Here is an 18,618-nt window from a genome sequence, read left to right on the forward strand (position 1 = left end):
ATGGTGTAGAAATTGTTTTAATTATTGTGCACGTCATGTTTGTGCTATAATGTGCGACTTTTAACACCTCTTACATCTATGGTGAGAAAAGTTGGCGGGGCTTAGTGATAGGTGGTCTCGTGCGGACCGACAGATTTATCATCACTTACACCAGAAATTAGCATAAGTGATGGCGCATAGATTTAAATTTCTAGTGCACAGACAGCCAAAGATGCGCCAAAGTTATTAAGTGAATAGATTTGTTTCATTGTACTCCAGCGCGATACAGTTTAGGACTGACAAATAAAACGGCCTTCTTAGTAAATTCACCCCTATGAGGCCCGATTATAATGTAGTTCTGTGTTGGAAACAACTGCCGGATTATCAGAATGTCTAAATGATCAGATGCTGAATTTAAGGGATCGCAGTATAGTAGCAATACTAGTCGAAATAGTTCTTGTGCCTCATTGATCATGAATTATAAATCAGTGTTTCGGAATCAGCTGTGATCTGTCACTCTATGTGATTATGTCTCCTGTGTGATGAGTGGGACCCATGTGGTATATAGACGACACATATACCTGGTGGAGACATAAGGCCCCTTATGTTTTACCTCAACTTCTATTATGCGCACTGTGGGAATTGTCCCTATGGTAAAACACACTAGTAATGACGCCGTATGCTGATAGGCGAATAGGATATGATACCTTGAAGCCCTCTAGACATACAGTATATATAGAGGGGAGCGTTTATAGCAGGAGTGAAATGTATCACCTATGAAGGACAATGAGGTAAGTCACATGTATACATGTCTATTACCTATAGCTCTATGCAGGGGTGTAGCTATAGGGGGTGCAGAACTAACAGTCACTGACGGGCTGGTGACTCCAGGCAGCCACAATTGTATAATTTAGGGCAGTAGCTGTGTTAGGGAATCAGGGGGTTTAGAGTTCTGTATCAGAAATTATCCTAAGCACAGAATTTTAACATGGTAGTGTTTGTTATGTGCACTGTACAGTTACATTAGTTATATGTACAGTATTGTAGTGTTAGTTATGTGCACTGCACAGTGACATTTGTTTTGTGTATAGTATGGTAATGTTATGTGCACTGTATAATGGCATTAGTTATGTGTACAGTATTGTAGTGTTACTCGTGTGCATTGTGTAGTGGCATTAGTTATGTATACAGTGTGGTGGGGTTAGTTATATACACTGTGTGGTGGCATTAGTTATGTGTACTGTATGGTAGTATTAGTTATGTGTACAGTATGGTAGTATTAGTTTTGTGTACTGTATGGTGGCATTAGTTATGTGTACAGTATGGTAGTATTAGTTTTGTGTACTGTGTGGTGCCATTAGTTATGTATACAGTGTGGTGGGGTTAGTTATATGCACTGTGTGGTGGCATTAGTTATATGTATAGTATAGTAGTGTTAGTTATGAGCACTGTATGATGACATTAGTTATGTGTACATTATTTTTGTGTTATGTGCACTGTATTGTGGCATTAGTTATGTGCACTGTGTGGCGGCATAAGTTATATGTACAGTCCGTTAGGGTATGTTGACACGGCAGCGTCCATTACGGCTGAAATTACGGCGCTGTTTTCAGGAGAAAACAGCTCCTGAATTTCAGACGTAATGGCATGTTGCAGCCGTTTTTCGCAGCGTCCATTACAGACGTAATTGGAGCTGTTTTTCTATGGAGTTAATGGAAAACGGCTCCAATTACGTCCCAATAAGTGTCAGACACTTCTTTGACGCGGGCGTCTTTTTTACGCGCCGTCTTTTGACAGAGGCGCGTAAAAAAAATTACCATCGGCACAGAACATCGTAAAGCCCATTCAAATGAATGGGCAGATGTTTGCCGGCGCATTGGAGCCGTATTTTCGGATGTAATTCGAGGTTAAAACGCCCGAATTATGTCCGTGAATAGGGTGTGTGAACCCAGCCTTAGTGTTAGCTATGTGCACTGTATGGTGTCATTAGTTATGTGCACAGTATAGTAGTGTTAGTTATGTGCACTCTGTGGTGGGCTTCGTTTTGTGTACAGTATGGTAGTGTTATTTATGTGCACTGCATAATGGCATTAGTAATGTTTACAGTATGGTAGTGTGAGATACGTGTACTGTATGGTGACATTAGTTATGTGTACAGTATTGTAGGGTTAGTTATGTGCACTGTATGGTGACATTAGTTATGTGTACAGTATTGTAGGGTTAGTTATGTGCACTGTATGGTTAAATTAGTTATGTGTACAGTATAGTAGTGTTAGTCATGTACACTGTACGGTGACATTAGTTATGTGTACAGTATGGTAGTGTTAGTTATGTGCACTGTTTGGTTACATTAGTTATGTGTGCAGTATAGTAGTGTTAGCAATCTGCACTGTATAATGGCATTTGTTTTGTTTACAGTATAGTAGTGTTAGTCATGTACACTGTACGGTGACATTAGTTATGTGTACAGTATGGTAGTGTTAGTAATGTGCACTGTGTGGTTACATTAGTTATGTGTACAGTATAGTAGGGTTAGTCATGTACACTGTACGGTGACATTAGTTATGTGTACAGTATTGTAGTGTTAGTTATGTGCACTGTGTGGTTACATTAGTTATGTGTACAGTATTGTAGGGTTAGTTATGTGCACTGTATGGTTAAATTAGTTATGTGTACAGTATAGTAGTGTTAGTCATGTACACTGTACGGTGACATTAGTTATGTGTACAGTATGGTAGTGTTAGTTATGTGCACTGTGTGGTTACATTAGTTATGTGTACAGTATAGTAGTGTTAGTCATGTACACTGTACGGTGACATTAGTTATGTGTACAGTATGGTAGTGTTATTTATGTGCACTGTGTGGTTACATTAGTTATGTGTACAGTATAGTAGTGTTAGTCATGTACACTGTACGGTGACATTAGTTATGTGTACAGTATGGTAGTGTTAGTTATGTGCACTGTTTGGTTACATTAGTTATGTGTACAGTATAGTAGTGTTAGTCATGTACACTGTACGGTGACATTAGTTATGTGTACAGTATGGTAGTGTTAGTTATGTGCACTGTGTGGTTACATTAGTTATGTGTACAGTATAGTAGTGTTAGCAATCTGCACTGTATAATGGCATTTGTTTTGCTTACAGTATAGTAGTGTTTATGTGCACTGTATAATCACTTAATTATGTGTACAATATGGCACTGTGAGATATGTGTACTGTATGGTTACATTAGTTTTGTGTACAGTATTGAGGTGTTAGTTATGTGCACTGTGTGGTGGCATTAGTTATTTGTACAGTATGGTAGTGTTAGATATGTGCACTGTATAATGGCATTTGTTATGTGTACTGTATGATGTCATTATCTATGTGGACTCTGTTGTGGCATTAGTTTTGTGTACAGTATTGTACTGTTAGTTATGCACACTGTATGGTTACATTAGTTATGTGTACAGTATTGTAGTGTTAGTTATGCGCCATGTATGGTTACATTAGTTTTGTATACGGTATAGTAGTGTTAGTTATGTACACTGTATGGTGGCATTAGTTATATACACAGTGTGGTAGTGTTAGTTATGTGCACTGTATGGTTACATTGATTTTGTGTACAGTATTGAGGTGTTAGTTATGTGCACTGTATGGTTACATTAGTTATGTGTACAGTATTGTAGTGTTAGTTATGTGCACTGTATGGTTACATTAGTTATGTGTACAGTATTGTAGTGTTAGCTATGTGCACTGTATGGTTACATTAGTTATGTGTACAGTATTGTAGTGTTAGTTATGTGCACTGTATGGTTACATTAGTTATGTGTACAGTATTGTCGTGTTAGTTATGTGCCATGTATGGTTACATTAGTTTTGTATACGGTATAGTAGTGTTAGTTATGTACACTGTATGGTGGCATTAGTTATATACACAGTGTGATAGTGTTAGTTATGTGCACTGTATGGTTACATTGGTTTTGTGTACAGTATTGTGTTAGTTATGCACACTGTATGGTTACATTAGTTATGTGTACAGTATTGTCGTGTTAGTTATGTGCCATGTATGGTTACATTAGTTTTGTATACGGTATAGTAGTGTTAGTTATGTACACTGTATGGTGGCATTAGTTATATACACAGTGTGATAGTGTTAGTTATGTGCACTGTATGGTGACATTAGTTATGTGCACAGTATTGTAGTGTTAGTTATGTGCACTGTATGGTTACATTAGTTATGTGTACAGTATTGTAGTGTTAGTTATGTGCACGGTATTGTTACATTAGTTTTGTGTACAGTATAGTAGTGTTAGTTATGTGCATTGTGACGTGGCATTAGTTATTTGTACAATATGGTAATGTTATTTATGTGAACTGTATGTTGCCATTATAATAAAGGGGTATTCCCATCTTGAAGTTCAAATTTCAATTGGTCCCTTATCTAAAGTAATAAAACTGTAATAACCCTTATTTTATATTAGTTCACCATTTCTGAGATATTCCTCCTATTGGATTTGTGTTCTCTTCTTTGTATATTGTCTGTTTTCAATAGATAGGACCACCACCAAGGTCCTGCAGCAATGGCCGCGCTTGTGCAGATATGCCTCTACATCTTTCTATTTGTCTGTCTGGGTTCTCAGGAACGCACATTGGTCTCGCATGCGCAAAAACAGCCAGCCTGGCCACCTCTCTTTACATGCACAGTCACCTGAGAGCTGTCCTGTTCAGCTCCTAGCCCGGTCTCCCCCTCTACATTCCTCTCTGCAATAGAATTACCTAAAAACTTTTCCCGGGCATGTGAAGTAGCCGGAATACTGTCCTATTTAGGCTTCGTTTACAACTGCGTCAGGACTATGTTCATGGGTCCCGTCGGACCGTTCCATCAGGGGAACCCATCAACGCAATCTGAACTGGAATCCAAATAGGTTTCCATTTGCATCACCATTGATTTCAACAGTGACAGATCCGATGCAAATGGTTTCCAATTGTCACCGTTGTGTAAAGGTTTTCGTTTGACGGAATCAATATCATAGTCAACTGCGCTATTCATTCAGTCAAAACGACGGAGCACTTACAAGACGGTGACAAACGGAAACCATTTGCACTGGATCCATCCTATGGTTTCTGTTTGTTCCAGTTTGGATTCCGTTCATGACACGCAGGAAAATAGGACATGTCCTATTTTTCACAAACCCTTCACATGCCCCTTTGAAACAATGCTGAATTATCAGGGCTATCACACTTGTCTTGCTCTGAAGTTCTGTTATCTCTATATGTAAATATAGGGATAACAGGGAGGACTTTGGAGCAAGCAAAAAGAGTTTCTATTTCTGTGGACATGTTTGGGAGAACTCAACACTGAACTGGAGGAAGAGGGGAGAGAATTTGTACTTTTACACAAGACAAAGTGGATGATAATGAGGGGGGGGGGCGAGCAAGCCTCCTGTTAGAAGTCATTGTGGCACGATGTTGTAATCCAAATGCTGGATGTAATAATATTCATAGCAGTATCGGGAGCGTGCATGCTGATGCAAGTGACACAGTGATATTTATTACAGCGCCACCTGTTGGTTATGTGAATGGAAAGGGCTTTGTACTACCGACTCAAGCAGAAAAGATCGAGAACAAGGTGTGGCACCATGCACTCCCGTAGTGGGAACATGGGGGTAAGATAAAACAATGGAGGGGTGTAATATATTTTATTTTGATTAAAAAAAGAAAGAAAATGTAGGGTATAAAAAAAAAATCGGGGCGATGGGAATACCCCTTTAAGGTAACATAATCCCAGCAATAAAGATATAGAACAGGGTAAACAGAGAAGATAGAAGCACCTGTATGAAACTGGATAAAAAAAAAAGTACAGTAGTGGCAGCAGCCCCCACTTTAGTCATATCAGTTGGCAAGTCTTTCACTAGAAATAGATATCATGCGTGGAGCTACCCTATAGACTGAATTTACAGGAGAATTTTTTTACAATGTAGATATGATGAGCCAACATATGTTTAGATGTGTAACTTGCGGTCTCATATATCAAGGCTACAGTTTTGTGCTGTAAATAATAAGGTTGCCATGTAGACATGGCTTAGAATATTACATAAGTTCAGAGATAGATAGATAACCTTTCTAATCTTCTTGTGACTGATTTCAGGCTGGTGGAATTCTTCTACAAGACCTTGTGGCAATTCATCCTCCATTACCTGGTTCCAACATCTTATTCCTTTATACAACACTGCACTCTGGATACTCCTGACCTATCGGGTATCTCTGCTAGTGGAGACATCTTATTTGGAGCCATTTTACCTCTTCATATGGAGAAAATCTACCCCAAGCTCTTATATACTGAGAAACCAAGTCAAGCCATCTGCCGAAAGTAAGGCAAGAACCTAATAAATGCTAATATTTATCTCATTGTAGACATTGGGGGACTTTATTAAGCATGACTTTTCATATGCTAGTCTTAATATATAGAGCATTGGAGTAAAATGCACCTAATTTATTGAGGGGAACACGCAAAGGTCGAGAGGGTTAAGCCTGGGAGCTGTTTCTACTCAGCTGCTCTAGTTTCTATCATGAATGAGTTTACATCAGTTACATATAAACCCTTCTGAATCTGGGCTCCTTGTCAGTTATCGTTTTTCTTCATGGTTCATTATCTCTATGTTTTGTGAGTATTCCCTGTTACCCCGCTTTGCATTCTTCCTTATTTCTACTGTGTATGACCTGGATTGACTTGACATTTCTTTGCTTGCTGATTTGGTACCGTTGTGTAAATATACTGTGTATGAGCTGGACTGTGTTGATTTATCTTTTGCTTGCTGACTTTGTATTGTGTTACCGCTCAGTTGCTGACATTGGCTAGTCTGACCTCTCTACATGTCCGTTCCACCTGCCGGCAGATGCATGGTGAAATCAAGATCTCTTTTCCACCAACAAGGTTCATTCAGGGTCTGCTTGCTAGGTTCCTGATAGTGGTTTTGCCTTTATCAGTTTGGTTTATCTGCATTAGGCAGGGCCTTAGTTTCTTCAGGGGCGTCACAGGGTTAGTTCTCCAACTTTTGCTAAATCGGGCAGCTAGCCTCAAGTCTGGAAGTGGGTGTGTTTTTGCTGGATTGTTTACCTTTTGTCTGTGAGATGATGTAGAATTTCACTAAAATTTACGCCAGCTTCTGACGTAAATAGTTGTACATTTTGTCAGTCCTTAGGTGCCCCCCCCCCCCCAGGGTCCCCCCAGGTTGCTAATCTCCTCGACACTTTTTGTGGTGTTTGCAAAGTAAATGCATCAAAAGTAAAAAAAATTGGCGCAAATTGATACTTTTGGTGAATTTGTGACTGTTCGACACCAAAAAAATAGCGTAGGAAATGTATAAATCCCACCTATAATTCTTTGATGATAGTTTCATTGCTCTGTTATATTAATATTATAAATTGTGGTGTTTTTTTTCTTTTAGATTATCGTTGGACACATACCTTCAGCTCCATGTGGTAAAATATGCCACCGATGAGATAAACAGCAGTCCAGATATTCTCCCAAACATCACCCTGGGCTATCAGGTATATGATTCCTGCTCGGTGCTTCAGAGGGAGTTGGAGGGGACAATATGGATGATGACGGGAAACACAAAAGCCATTCCCAACTTTCAGTGCCAAAGAGAAGAGAAACTAGTGGCTATCATTGGCCATTCCATCTCTACCTACTCCATCCTCATGGCTCATATTCTTGGGCTGAGCAGGTATCCACAAGTAAGACAAAAAAGCCAGACATGTTTTACAAATGTCTAGTAAATACTTTGTTAAAATTTATCTGTTTCAAATTTCACTTTTCCATATAATTGGCTATAGTTTCCCTTCTGTTGACTGTTAAAAATGCTAATTGTGCCCAAAAGACCAAACTAAACTACCCTCCTATCTCTCTTAGTAGTCAGTTGTTTTTTGCATTAGGGCCCAGTATCTTCAAGTTAACCCTCTAAGGCCGTGCTTGCGGCCTATAAAGCTCTGTGTGTCATGTCTGTGACTAGATTACTCTCACAGGTCCTCCTGGTATATTGATCACTATTCACCCCTTGTGTCCCTGTATGGAACATTCTTTCTACACAGACTTGACCCCACTCCCTTGTCTCTCCTTATATTTGACAAATTGAATGTGATATTAGTGAAGTGCCTCTTAGCGGACTTGCATGTCCTTTATTCTGCTCCTCCAGGCTCCTCTCACAAACCTTATAGTCCAAGATGGGGCGCAGTGATTGTGAATGGAGAAATCCTGTTCATATAACATTGCAGATTGTACAGGGTTAGACATAGACAGACAAGTAGTTCAGTTTTTCACAGGCGGAGAAAAGCATCTTTCGTTTACAGCATTTTCAAGACTGTAGGATGTCTAAAAAAGTATTGAAAAGATAATTTATACATTTTTGGTAATTGTTCTTATTTGAATGCCTTTTTTTTATCCAACAGATAAGCCACTTATCAACCAGTTCCCTCCTGAGTGATAGGACACAGTTTCCTTCTTTCTTTCGGACTGTGCCAAGTGATGCATTCCAATCTAAAGGACTGGCTCAGCTTGTTTTGCATTTTGGTTGGACATGGGTGGGATTGGTGGCTCTTGCTAATGATTATGGTCAACAGGGTATTCAGGTTATTAAACATGAAATCCTTAAATCTGGGGTGTGCGTAGAGTTCACAGAGTATATTCAGATTGGTAAACCCAGCAGTAACGTTCCTCATATTGGTCAGGTTATAAAAGAGTCTACAGCTCAGGTTGTGATTATCTTTTCTACTGATGTCCACTTTCTGCCCCTACTAGATGAGCTTTTAAGGCGAAATGTAACTGAGAAGATATGGGTAGCCAGTGAAGCTTGGTCAACCACTTCATTATATTCTTCAGAAAAATATTCCAAGCTTCTTGCAGGAACCGTGGGGTTTGCATTCTACAGTGGAACTATTCCTGGATTCCAAGAATACCTAGACCATCTCAGTCCAGTCAACCTGCCAGAAAGACCTTGGAATTGGATGTTCTGGGAAGAAAATGTTGGTTGTGGATTTTTCAACTTTGAAAACTTTGAGTTTCCTCGACAGAAACCGTCAAGAAACTGCACAGAGAAAGATAGAATTGAAGATTTTCAAATTTACCTAAAACGAGGGTCTAGCATTCGCATCTCGTACAATCTTTATGGTGCCATTTATGTGATTGCTAAAGCTTTGCATGACCTAAATGCGTTTAGACCACAAAATGGTCTTTTCATTGACAGACTGTGCTCAGATTTCTGGAACTTTAAACCTTGGCAGGTAAAGATTCATTGGATTATGATGTCGATTATATGATTTTTCTGTGTAAAGGAGAAGTTTAGATGGTTCATGATCCACACAATAAAAATCGAATAATGGATTGATCTGGTTTACAAAAAGAAAACGGGAAAGATTCCTGTTTAGGACCTTCATCTATCACCCAGAGCGGAGAACAGCTTCAAAAAAACAACTTTCTCTCTGGAGGACCTAGCATGTCCATATTTTACAGCCCATTAATTTAGTGTAATGCTTTATTTTTCCTGTGGGGGCACTGCAGAGTATTTGAACACTTGCTGCCAGGTTCACACACAGATTACAAATGATCACTGAGGGACCCAGCAGCGGGACACCCTGCAATCATCTTAATTTTGGGAGATCCTATCAAAATATTGTCAAAGAGGAAGTCCCCTGTAGGCAACTGAATTTTTTTACATTTTTTTCATATTGTAAAATCGGAATGCATTTTGAAAGAACAGTTTTTGTAATTGAAAAATGAGGAACTGAAATGGTGAAATTGGGTGTGGTTGACTTTATATCGTTCCATACATTTGATCTTTATACAATACTATTTCACTCAAGTCTCACCTTCAATTTGCCAATTTGCTAGCCGATAGTTTACAGTGGGTGAATTGACTAGAAATGGCAAATCGGTGGATGTCAACTTTTCTGGGTCAAGTTACTCATCTCTACTCTACCCATAGATTGTGCATATTGTATATGTTGTAATTTTATGGTGTAGGTATTTTAGGCTTCGTTCACATCCGCTTTGAGCCTCTGTCGCAGTATCCATCAAAAATGCTGTAAAAAATTGTGCAGCTCTTTATCTTCCGGTAAAATTACGGTCACAAGGCGGCGGAAACCCGATGGAACCAATTAAAGTCAATAGTGTCCGTTGGGCAGCGTTGTTTTCCGTGAGATGACTGGTTTGTCCACTGAATTCAGTTTTTCCTCTCCAATGACGGAACAGAAAATCACAATTCTTAGTGCAAATGTGAAACTAACAAATTATGGGTAAATTCACACGTAGTGCAAGTAATGCGGAAACTCTGCAATGTAATACAGTAGCAGCAAAGTGGATGAGATCTGAAAAAATCTCATCCACACACTGCGTAAAAAACCTGCCGAAAAACCGCTCATACAGTACATTGATCTGCGGTGCGGTTTTCTTAATCAGTAGAATGTAAATTTATGCTAAGGAATCACTGCTTTTCTTTTGTGGGTTTTCCCAATTGAATTTAATGGGGAGGTAAAACCCGGAACAAATAGCAGATGACGCGGGATGCATGGCCATTACGGGTAAGTATAGACTTTTTTACGTACTGTTTTCCACAGTGGACATTCCGGACAAAAACCGCACCACAATTTGGTGTCGTTTTTCATCCGGAATTTCCTGCGGGCTCCAGGGCGAATACACTGCCTACATTTACGCAGCATATCCGCCCTGTGTGGGCATACCCTAAGCGTTGAACATGGTTTTTTTTGGGGGATCATTGGTAGTAACTGCGCAGTTCAGATGTTGTATACATTCGATTATCTCATAAGTTTTGCCAACTTCTCCATCAAGATTCCATAAAATAAACTCTATATACTCTGATTCTGGTAGTTGAAACTTTATTTTTGTCTTGAAATTGAATTTTTAATATGGAATTATGGACTAACAAATGAAGGTTTAGGATTTGAAAACAGAATCGGTAAATATGTAACATACGGTGTCCTTGCAGATTCTAAAATATATGAAGACAGCCAGAGTGAAGCTGAGCAGTGGGCGAGACATGTTTTTTGATTATAATGGGGATCCTCCTCCTGTGTATGATGTAGTCAACTGGCAACTGAGCCCGGATGGTGGATTGATACACGTCAACGTTGGTCAATATGACTCGTCCGCCTTAATTATTAATACAAGTTCTTTAAGATGGGACATGGGTTACACCAAGGTATCCAAGTTACAATGATCGAAATAATGATATAAACAATAAACTATTTAATCTATAGAGTATTCAATTAATACTACCATTTAGTGCCCACATAAAACTGCCATGTATGTCCCACACAATACTGCCATTCAACGCCCAAATGAAGCTGCCATTTAACCCAATTTTGGCCTTAAGGACGTAACTATTTTTCATCGTCGCGTTCCAAGAACCATAACTTTTTTTTTTAATGCCATCATCTTGGGGTACGTACAAAGTATTGTATGAAATTCATCATAGTTTTTAGGGTGTAGAGAAAAAACAGCAATTCAATTTTTGTTTTTTTGGGTTTTGTTTTTAGGGCGTTCACCCTGCAATTTAAATGACTTGACAAGTTTGTTCTGAGGCGATACCAAATGTAATATTTTTTTTTAATGCTTTGCTACTTCTTCACAATAAAAAAACATGTTTTTATTAATTGTTTTTGTGTCACTGCATTCTAAAATCTGCAATTTTTTTATTTTTGCGTTGACATAACCAGGTGAGGGTTCGTTTTTTGTGGGATGAGTTGTATGATTTTTTTTGTTTTTCTTTATCACCATTTTGGGGTACATATAATGTATTATATAAGTTTCAGATTTATTTATTTTTGAGAGGAATGTGAAAAAAAGCAATTCTGCCATTGTTATTTGTGTTTTGATTACCCAGCGATCACCGTGCAATATAAATGTTTTATTACTTTTACACAATAAAAATACTTTAAATCAAGAAATCTATATTTTCCTATTGCCACATTTAATATTCTGTCAATGGAGCTTTATAAGTACTTGTTTTTTCAGGACGACTTGTGGTATTTGGCAAGCAGGATGTACAAATTACACCAATTTTGGCATTTTAATGTATTTCATTTTTATAGCGTTCCCTGTGCTGGATAAATAACATGATCACTTTATAGCACGAATTGTTTCCAATATGGTGATAACAATTTTGTGTCCTTTTTAGAATTTATTTCACATTTAACCACTTAACGACCACCAATGCGCCTTTTCACGACGACCGTTAAGGGCACTTATGCCAGAGCGCCGCCTTTTCACAGCGCTCTGACATAAGCCTGCCGTCTAAAGACAGCCAGACACCTGCACTAATGGTGGGATCGATCTCAACATCGATCTCACACGTTTAATCCCTTAGATGTGGCGCTCAATAGCGAGTGCTGCATCCAAGTGGTTTTGGAGGGACGGATCACCCTCTCGCACCTCATCGGCTCCCTGCGATTGCAATCTCAGGGTGCCAATGGCTTCTGTGGCAGCCCGGGGCCTAACAAAGGCCCCCAGGTCTGCCTGTAGTGGATGCCTGCTATGTCATGCCTGAGGCATGACCTAGCAAGTGCCTGTCAGTTTTACACTGACAGGCAATAATATGCTGCAATACTGTATTGCAGTGTATTATAAAAGCGATCAGAAGATCGCATAGTGAAGTCCCCTAATGGGACTAAAAAAAAAGTTAGCGTAAAGTTTACTAAAGTTAATAATAAATAAATAAAAATCCCTTATAAAATACTTTAATATGAAAAAAATAAAATAAATTAAAACAATACACATATTTGGTATTGTCGCATCCGTAACGACCCCACCTATAAAGCGATTACATTATTTAACTTGCCCGGTGAACGCCGTAAAAAATAAAATAAAAAACAATGCCAGAATTGCTGTTTTCTGTTCATCCGACGTTCAAACAAATGTGATAAAAAGTGATCAAAAAGTTGCATGTACTCCAAAATGGTACCAATAAAAACTAGACGTCGTCCCTTAAAAAACAAGCCCTCATACAGATGCATCGGCATAAAAATAAAAAAATTATGGCACTTCAAACATGGCGAAACAAAAAACAAATAATTTTGAAAAAAAAGTGTTTTTACTGTGTAAAATTAGTAAAACATTCAAAATCTATATAAATTTGGTATCGCCACAATTGTAACGATCCACTAAATAAAGTTATTATGTTATTTATACCACACAGTAAATGGCGTAAATCTAAGACACAAAAAAGAAAGGTGAAATGTATGGGTTTTTTCCCATTACCCCCCCCCCAAAAAAGTTAATAAAAGTTAATCAATAATGTTAATTATATGTACCCCAAAATGGTGCTATTAAAAAATACAACTTATCCCTCAAAAAACAAGACCTTATACAGCTATGTCGACACCAAAATAAAAATAAAAGTTATAGCTCTTGGAATGTGACGATGGAAAAACACATTAAGGTTTAAAATAGACTGGTCATTAAGGGGTTAAAGCATTTTGCATTGTAATAAAGCAGATTTTTTATGTTTTTTTTTACTTGAATAATTATTTTTTATACGGATGTAGCCATCTTAATCTTGCTGCAGCGTGATATCACACAACAAAAGCCATTGAAAAGTCATTGAAAAAGTCAAGATAAAGGATCTAGCCACTGTTTATTTAATGCATTAAAAGTCAACATAAAAATGGCTACATCTGTACTTCAAAATATTTTGTTACAATATTTTTTAGTCCCACAAGGGCACTTCAACATGCAAACTTTCCATCGCTTACATAATACACTGCATTACTGTAGTCGGTCAGTTTTTTACTGCCAGGAATTCTTTTGACCTGGCCTTTGCCTCATATCCATGGAAGACATGGAGGTCTTTTGTTAGCCCCCCTGGTATTTTAGCAACCTATTGGCAATCTATGATTGCTTCATTGATGGGCTGACAGAGGAAGCTGTGATTTACAGCCACACAGTTCTCCCTATTGTTGGGCAGTAGTCTCTCCACCCTGCTCCTAGAGGTCCAGTCATCAAAGCACTCTAGAAAACAGAAGCTAATGGCATTTGCCCAGTTTGCCAACCCCTAAAATTATCCCTGGCTGAAAGACTACATTTTACTCTACTGAGCTGTATATCAGATTGAACGACTGACAGACTTAGGCTCTATTCACATAACGTTCATAACGTGCAACAGATCCCATCAGCATTAGATAGACCCGGTCGACTTATGATGGGGTTCATTGGGGTTCCGTTGTGGTTTCCAAAGTATTTACTGCACGAATAATATGACAAAAATGAATCTCCAATAGCAATATGAACATAGCCTTGTAACTAGAATATTTTGTGATCTTGTAAATGAGTTGAGAGACCCTTCGTATTATTGACTCATAGATCAGATCACTGATATAAGAAACACCTAAAACATGTTCTCTACTTGGCTCAGATGTTTTATAAAAAGATTATTTATTTGTTTTTATCTTTAGAAACCCATCTCAGTTTGTAGTGAAAGATGTCGTCCAGGTTTCAGAAAAGCACCTCTTAGTCGAAAACCAACCTGTTGCTTCCAGTGTATCCCCTGCCCTCTCGGAGAAATCACAAATAACACTGGTAAGGCGTATGTTTTAATTTTTTTTCGAATGGTCTCCTAAATATACCATAAGGTGACCCACTGATGGGGTTCTCTAAGCTGTAGTCTGCAGAGGAACACAGCATGTGTTGATTTTTTGTGCAGCGCTACCAAAGGGAAAATAAAGTATTACATGGTACCTATTCAATGCATAGGATCTCTAAACCGGACAATCCCTTACTAGTACGTAGATATAAATAATTATATTTTTCTTTTCTTCATCTCATTTTCAGATGCAAATACATGTCTTAAATGTCCTTGGGACCAATGGCCAAATCAACAAAAAGATAAATGTCTACCAAAACCTACAGAGTACCTCTCCCATGGAGAAACCTTAGGAGTCATTTTGATGTCCACCAGCATCACATCCTCCTTAATTCCTTTAGGTGTCCTCAGTCTCTTAATATATTACAAAGCCACCCCTATAGTAAAAGCCAATAATTATACCGTTAGTTGCCTACTCCTGGTGTCTATGTCCCTCTGCTTTCTCTCTTCTTTGGCATTTATCGGCTATCCTTACCATGTCAAGTGTCTTCTACGCCAAGTGACTTTCGGGATTGCCTTTGCTCTTTGTGTCTCATGCATCTTGGCCAAAACTGTTATGGTTATGATTGCATTTAATGCCACAAAACCAAACAGTGGTTTGATTAAATGGGCCAGACCTCAACTATCATATCTGGTGATTGGCCTGGGAACATTTCTTCAATTACTTGTAAGTGTTATATGGTTATTTTTTGCACCACCTTTCCCACAATACAATGTGAAGACCAAATCTGATATTATCATAGCTGAATGCAATGAAGGGTCCCTAACAGCCTTTTGGTGTACCACTAGTTATTTAGGCCTACTAGCCTTGGCTAGCTTTCTTGTGGCTTTCTTATCTAGACAGCTTCCTGGTAGCTACAATGAAGCTAGGTTCATCACCTTCAGCATGCTTGCTTTCCTATGTGTTTGGGTGTCATATATTCCGGCCTCACTTAGCACCAGTGGTAAATATACAGTAGCCATGGAAATATTTGCAATCCTTTCCTCAAACTGGGCAATGCTGTGCTGTATGTTTGCTCCTAAATGTTATATTATTTTATTCCATCCCAATATGAACTCAAGAAAACACCTCTTGGGGAAAACATAATATAAAGTTTTCTACAATTATATTATCAGTGTTAAAGAAAAATAAAATAAAACATTTTTTGTAATTTAATAAAAACTATTTTAATCTTGCCTAATGTGTCAAGGAGTCACTACAAAGGTTGTACGAGAACATAAGTTCTAGGTTAAAGTAAATTAAGAATAACCAGTGTCATTGAAGTGTTGATGCAATCATAGCCAAGACATATTAGACTGAAATTTTAGCTAAGTGTATCAACTGACACTCGCTCATTAAAGTTATCCAGATCCAAATGATAGGATATATCGGAGAGAAGTAAGAGACACAGAGACACTGCTTGTATACTCAAGATAGACGTACGCATTTGCAATAATTCATAATACAAAAAGTTTTTAACATACCTCATTCCTTTTTATAAATTTTTCCTGCGCCCAGGAGATGTGACCTCATGACTGCTAATTCCAGCCCGCAATACATGAGTGAAAAGGGTTTGTGTAAGAATAAGCTTCTTACTTACCGCTGTTTCTGAAATTTCACTATTGCAATGCCAGACCTCCAGTGACGGCTATCAAACGATTAATCTCCCGGGTTTCGGCACCAAAAACTGTTGACGCAATCATAGCCAAGATATATTAGACTGAAATTTTAGATACGTGTATCAACTGACACTCGCTCGGGAAAGTTATCCAGATCTAAATAATAGGTTATATCGTAGAGAAGTAAGAGACACAGAGACACTGCTTGTATACTCAAATATCCTTTTCTGGCTTTATTGATCAAAACAATTACAATAACATCTTTCAAAAATGGAGTAGACTTGATTTCAGTCAATCGTTTACAATGTGACGTTTACAATGGTTCTGATTCAGCCAATAGCATACAGTGAAAATATGTTTGTCCTGAACCAATCATGGGCTTAAAAAACTTTTTAAATGTAAAACTATAATTTCCCAAAATATACCATGTCACCTTGGCTAAACAGTCAGACTGGCCGCACAGTTTCAGTATACAAACTGTTTCTCCCAGACAGTGGCAGATAGTAGACTCATTTTCCCATAATATAACGGGTAAATATTTATCTATATTCTCCATAGCAAGAAAGACTTAACACGCAGCTCAGGAATAAAAACATATAATTGTTGCAGACATTGCTGACATAGATATATTAGCTTAAAGCAACATGACTTCTTAATCACAAAATTGATTCTTTAGGCTACAAGATGGATGCCAGATATACTAGATGGATGCCAGATATACAAGATGGAGTCTACACAATCTGGAATCATTTAAACAGATTTTAATCACTTTCACATTTCCCACCTTTGGTTTATTTGAGGACATTTTGTATCCATACCAGGTACTTAAGGAAGGACTTATCCCACCTTGAGGACTTACCTAAACTTTTCACCTCATCCCCTGGGCACGTCAACAAAATTCTGCAAAATACCTATTTCACTCATGGGGTACGCCCAAACAACGGATCTAGGATACTGCAAAGCATTGCAAAAGTTTTGGCAGGTCCCAAAATATGAGGCGCAGAAGCAAATATAATGCAATACATAATAAAACAACCTGCAGGACACTCTGGAGCAAACATATTACCCATCCCCCAATACTCTTAAACCAGTTAGAGGGGTCCAGTCATGACAACCAGTCTGGCCACTCCAGGCTCCAATCATCTTTGGAATTGGCTTTCCTGAACTCTTCCTTTATTTTCTTGGCTTGTTCTGTCATACTTGACCTGCATAATGCCAGAAAGGACTATATAATGTCAAAATGCCGGGCCAACTACTTGGCACATGCCGATTTGGGTAGCAGTCAAATAATCTAGCACTACTAAATATTGATTAGTTACTAATATTAATTATCTAGCAAATACAAACTTTACAGTCAAAGCATCAAACACAATCTGTAACATTGTCAAATATTTCAGCTAATTTCTCTATATTATGTGCATTCTTTACTGCTAAACCTGCTAATGTTAGCGATAATCCTTCTCCTGCCACGGCACATATATTGGTCATAGTAATTGGGTTGCACTGTCACTTACTGTCCTAATGGGACTTTTTTTCTCCTGCAGCTATAACAGCTCGTGTACAGCATCTATCTCAAACCTAAAAATACCCAGGTAACATAACCTCCGGCCCACATTGCTGCCATGTACTTGCTACTTATGAGTCACAACAACCAGTGACCTTCACCTCATACCTCCACATAAAACACAGAGATTGTAATTTGCAGTACCGTGGCATATTTACACACATTATAATTATAAACCTCTGACAATATAAACAAAAGGGCCTCAACTAATAAAATAATGCTATCACCAATCTCATGGTATCAACAATCTCAGTATTTTCCCCTCAGGTTTGGGTTTGGGTCCCATCAGTTTATTGAAAAGTCCTGTACATCATCATCCTCTTCTGTCTTGTGCACTTCACTGATTGCCACCCTTGGAGTTTCCCACACAGTTGAGTCAGACTGTACGGTGGTGTCCAGTGGGGGATTTATTATTACCCACCACCTGGTCACTTACTTATCTTCTGCTGTGAACACTTGGATGCTGCTGACTGGTTCACTCAAGTCTTTGGCCTTTGCTTTACTTTGATGATTTGTTATGTCAGCAGGACTTGGTTTAGTCCTTCTCATCTGTCAGACACTGTAGTTTGTTAGTGTATGTCACCGGGCGTTAGTGTACACTGCACCTCATACTGTGAGCCTGGGGTGAGTTTCCTCGTAGGCGGATTAGTGGAGTTTTATTATGACTGCGACAAACCCTCCGCATCAAAATCCTCTTCCTCCAGCAAGTTGCTTATCTGCACGGATGCTTAAAATTGTGACACTGCTGTCAGTTCATGACAAGCACGTTGTTTCGGCTCAGGCTGTACCTGCCGCATTTCAGGGATGGAGTTCATCATTTTAAAGTCTTTGATTTAAG

General features: G+C 38.5%; 1 protein-coding gene across 1 annotated transcript; it reads left to right on the forward strand.

Annotated features, from left to right (window-relative positions):
* Positions 1–765: 765 nt before the first annotated feature.
* On the forward strand, positions 766–15,704 carry LOC142750574 (extracellular calcium-sensing receptor-like). The gene is made up of 7 exons (XM_075859572.1): positions 766–770; positions 6,112–6,333; positions 7,412–7,703; positions 8,415–9,245; positions 10,967–11,179; positions 14,430–14,553; positions 14,806–15,704. The coding sequence occupies exons 1-7, from the start codon at positions 766–768 to the stop codon at positions 15,702–15,704; spliced, it is 2,586 nt and encodes an 861-aa protein (XP_075715687.1).
* Positions 15,705–18,618: the final 2,914 nt, after the last annotated feature.

The sequence above is a fragment of the Rhinoderma darwinii genome, chromosome 3, assembly GCF_050947455.1.
Source record: "Rhinoderma darwinii isolate aRhiDar2 chromosome 3, aRhiDar2.hap1, whole genome shotgun sequence".
Taxonomy (NCBI): Eukaryota; Metazoa; Chordata; class Amphibia; order Anura; family Rhinodermatidae; genus Rhinoderma; species Rhinoderma darwinii.

What these genes read in the sequence shown, in the direction of transcription:
- LOC142750574 (XM_075859572.1), top strand. An exon ending in GGCTGAGCAGGTATCCACAA is followed by an intron (nt 7,704 to 8,414) that starts GTAAGACAAAAA and finishes TTTATCCAACAG; the next exon opens with ATAAGCCACTTATCAACCAG. An exon ending in AGAAATCACAAATAACACTG is followed by an intron (nt 14,554 to 14,805) that starts GTAAGGCGTATG and finishes TCTCATTTTCAG; the next exon opens with ATGCAAATACATGTCTTAAA.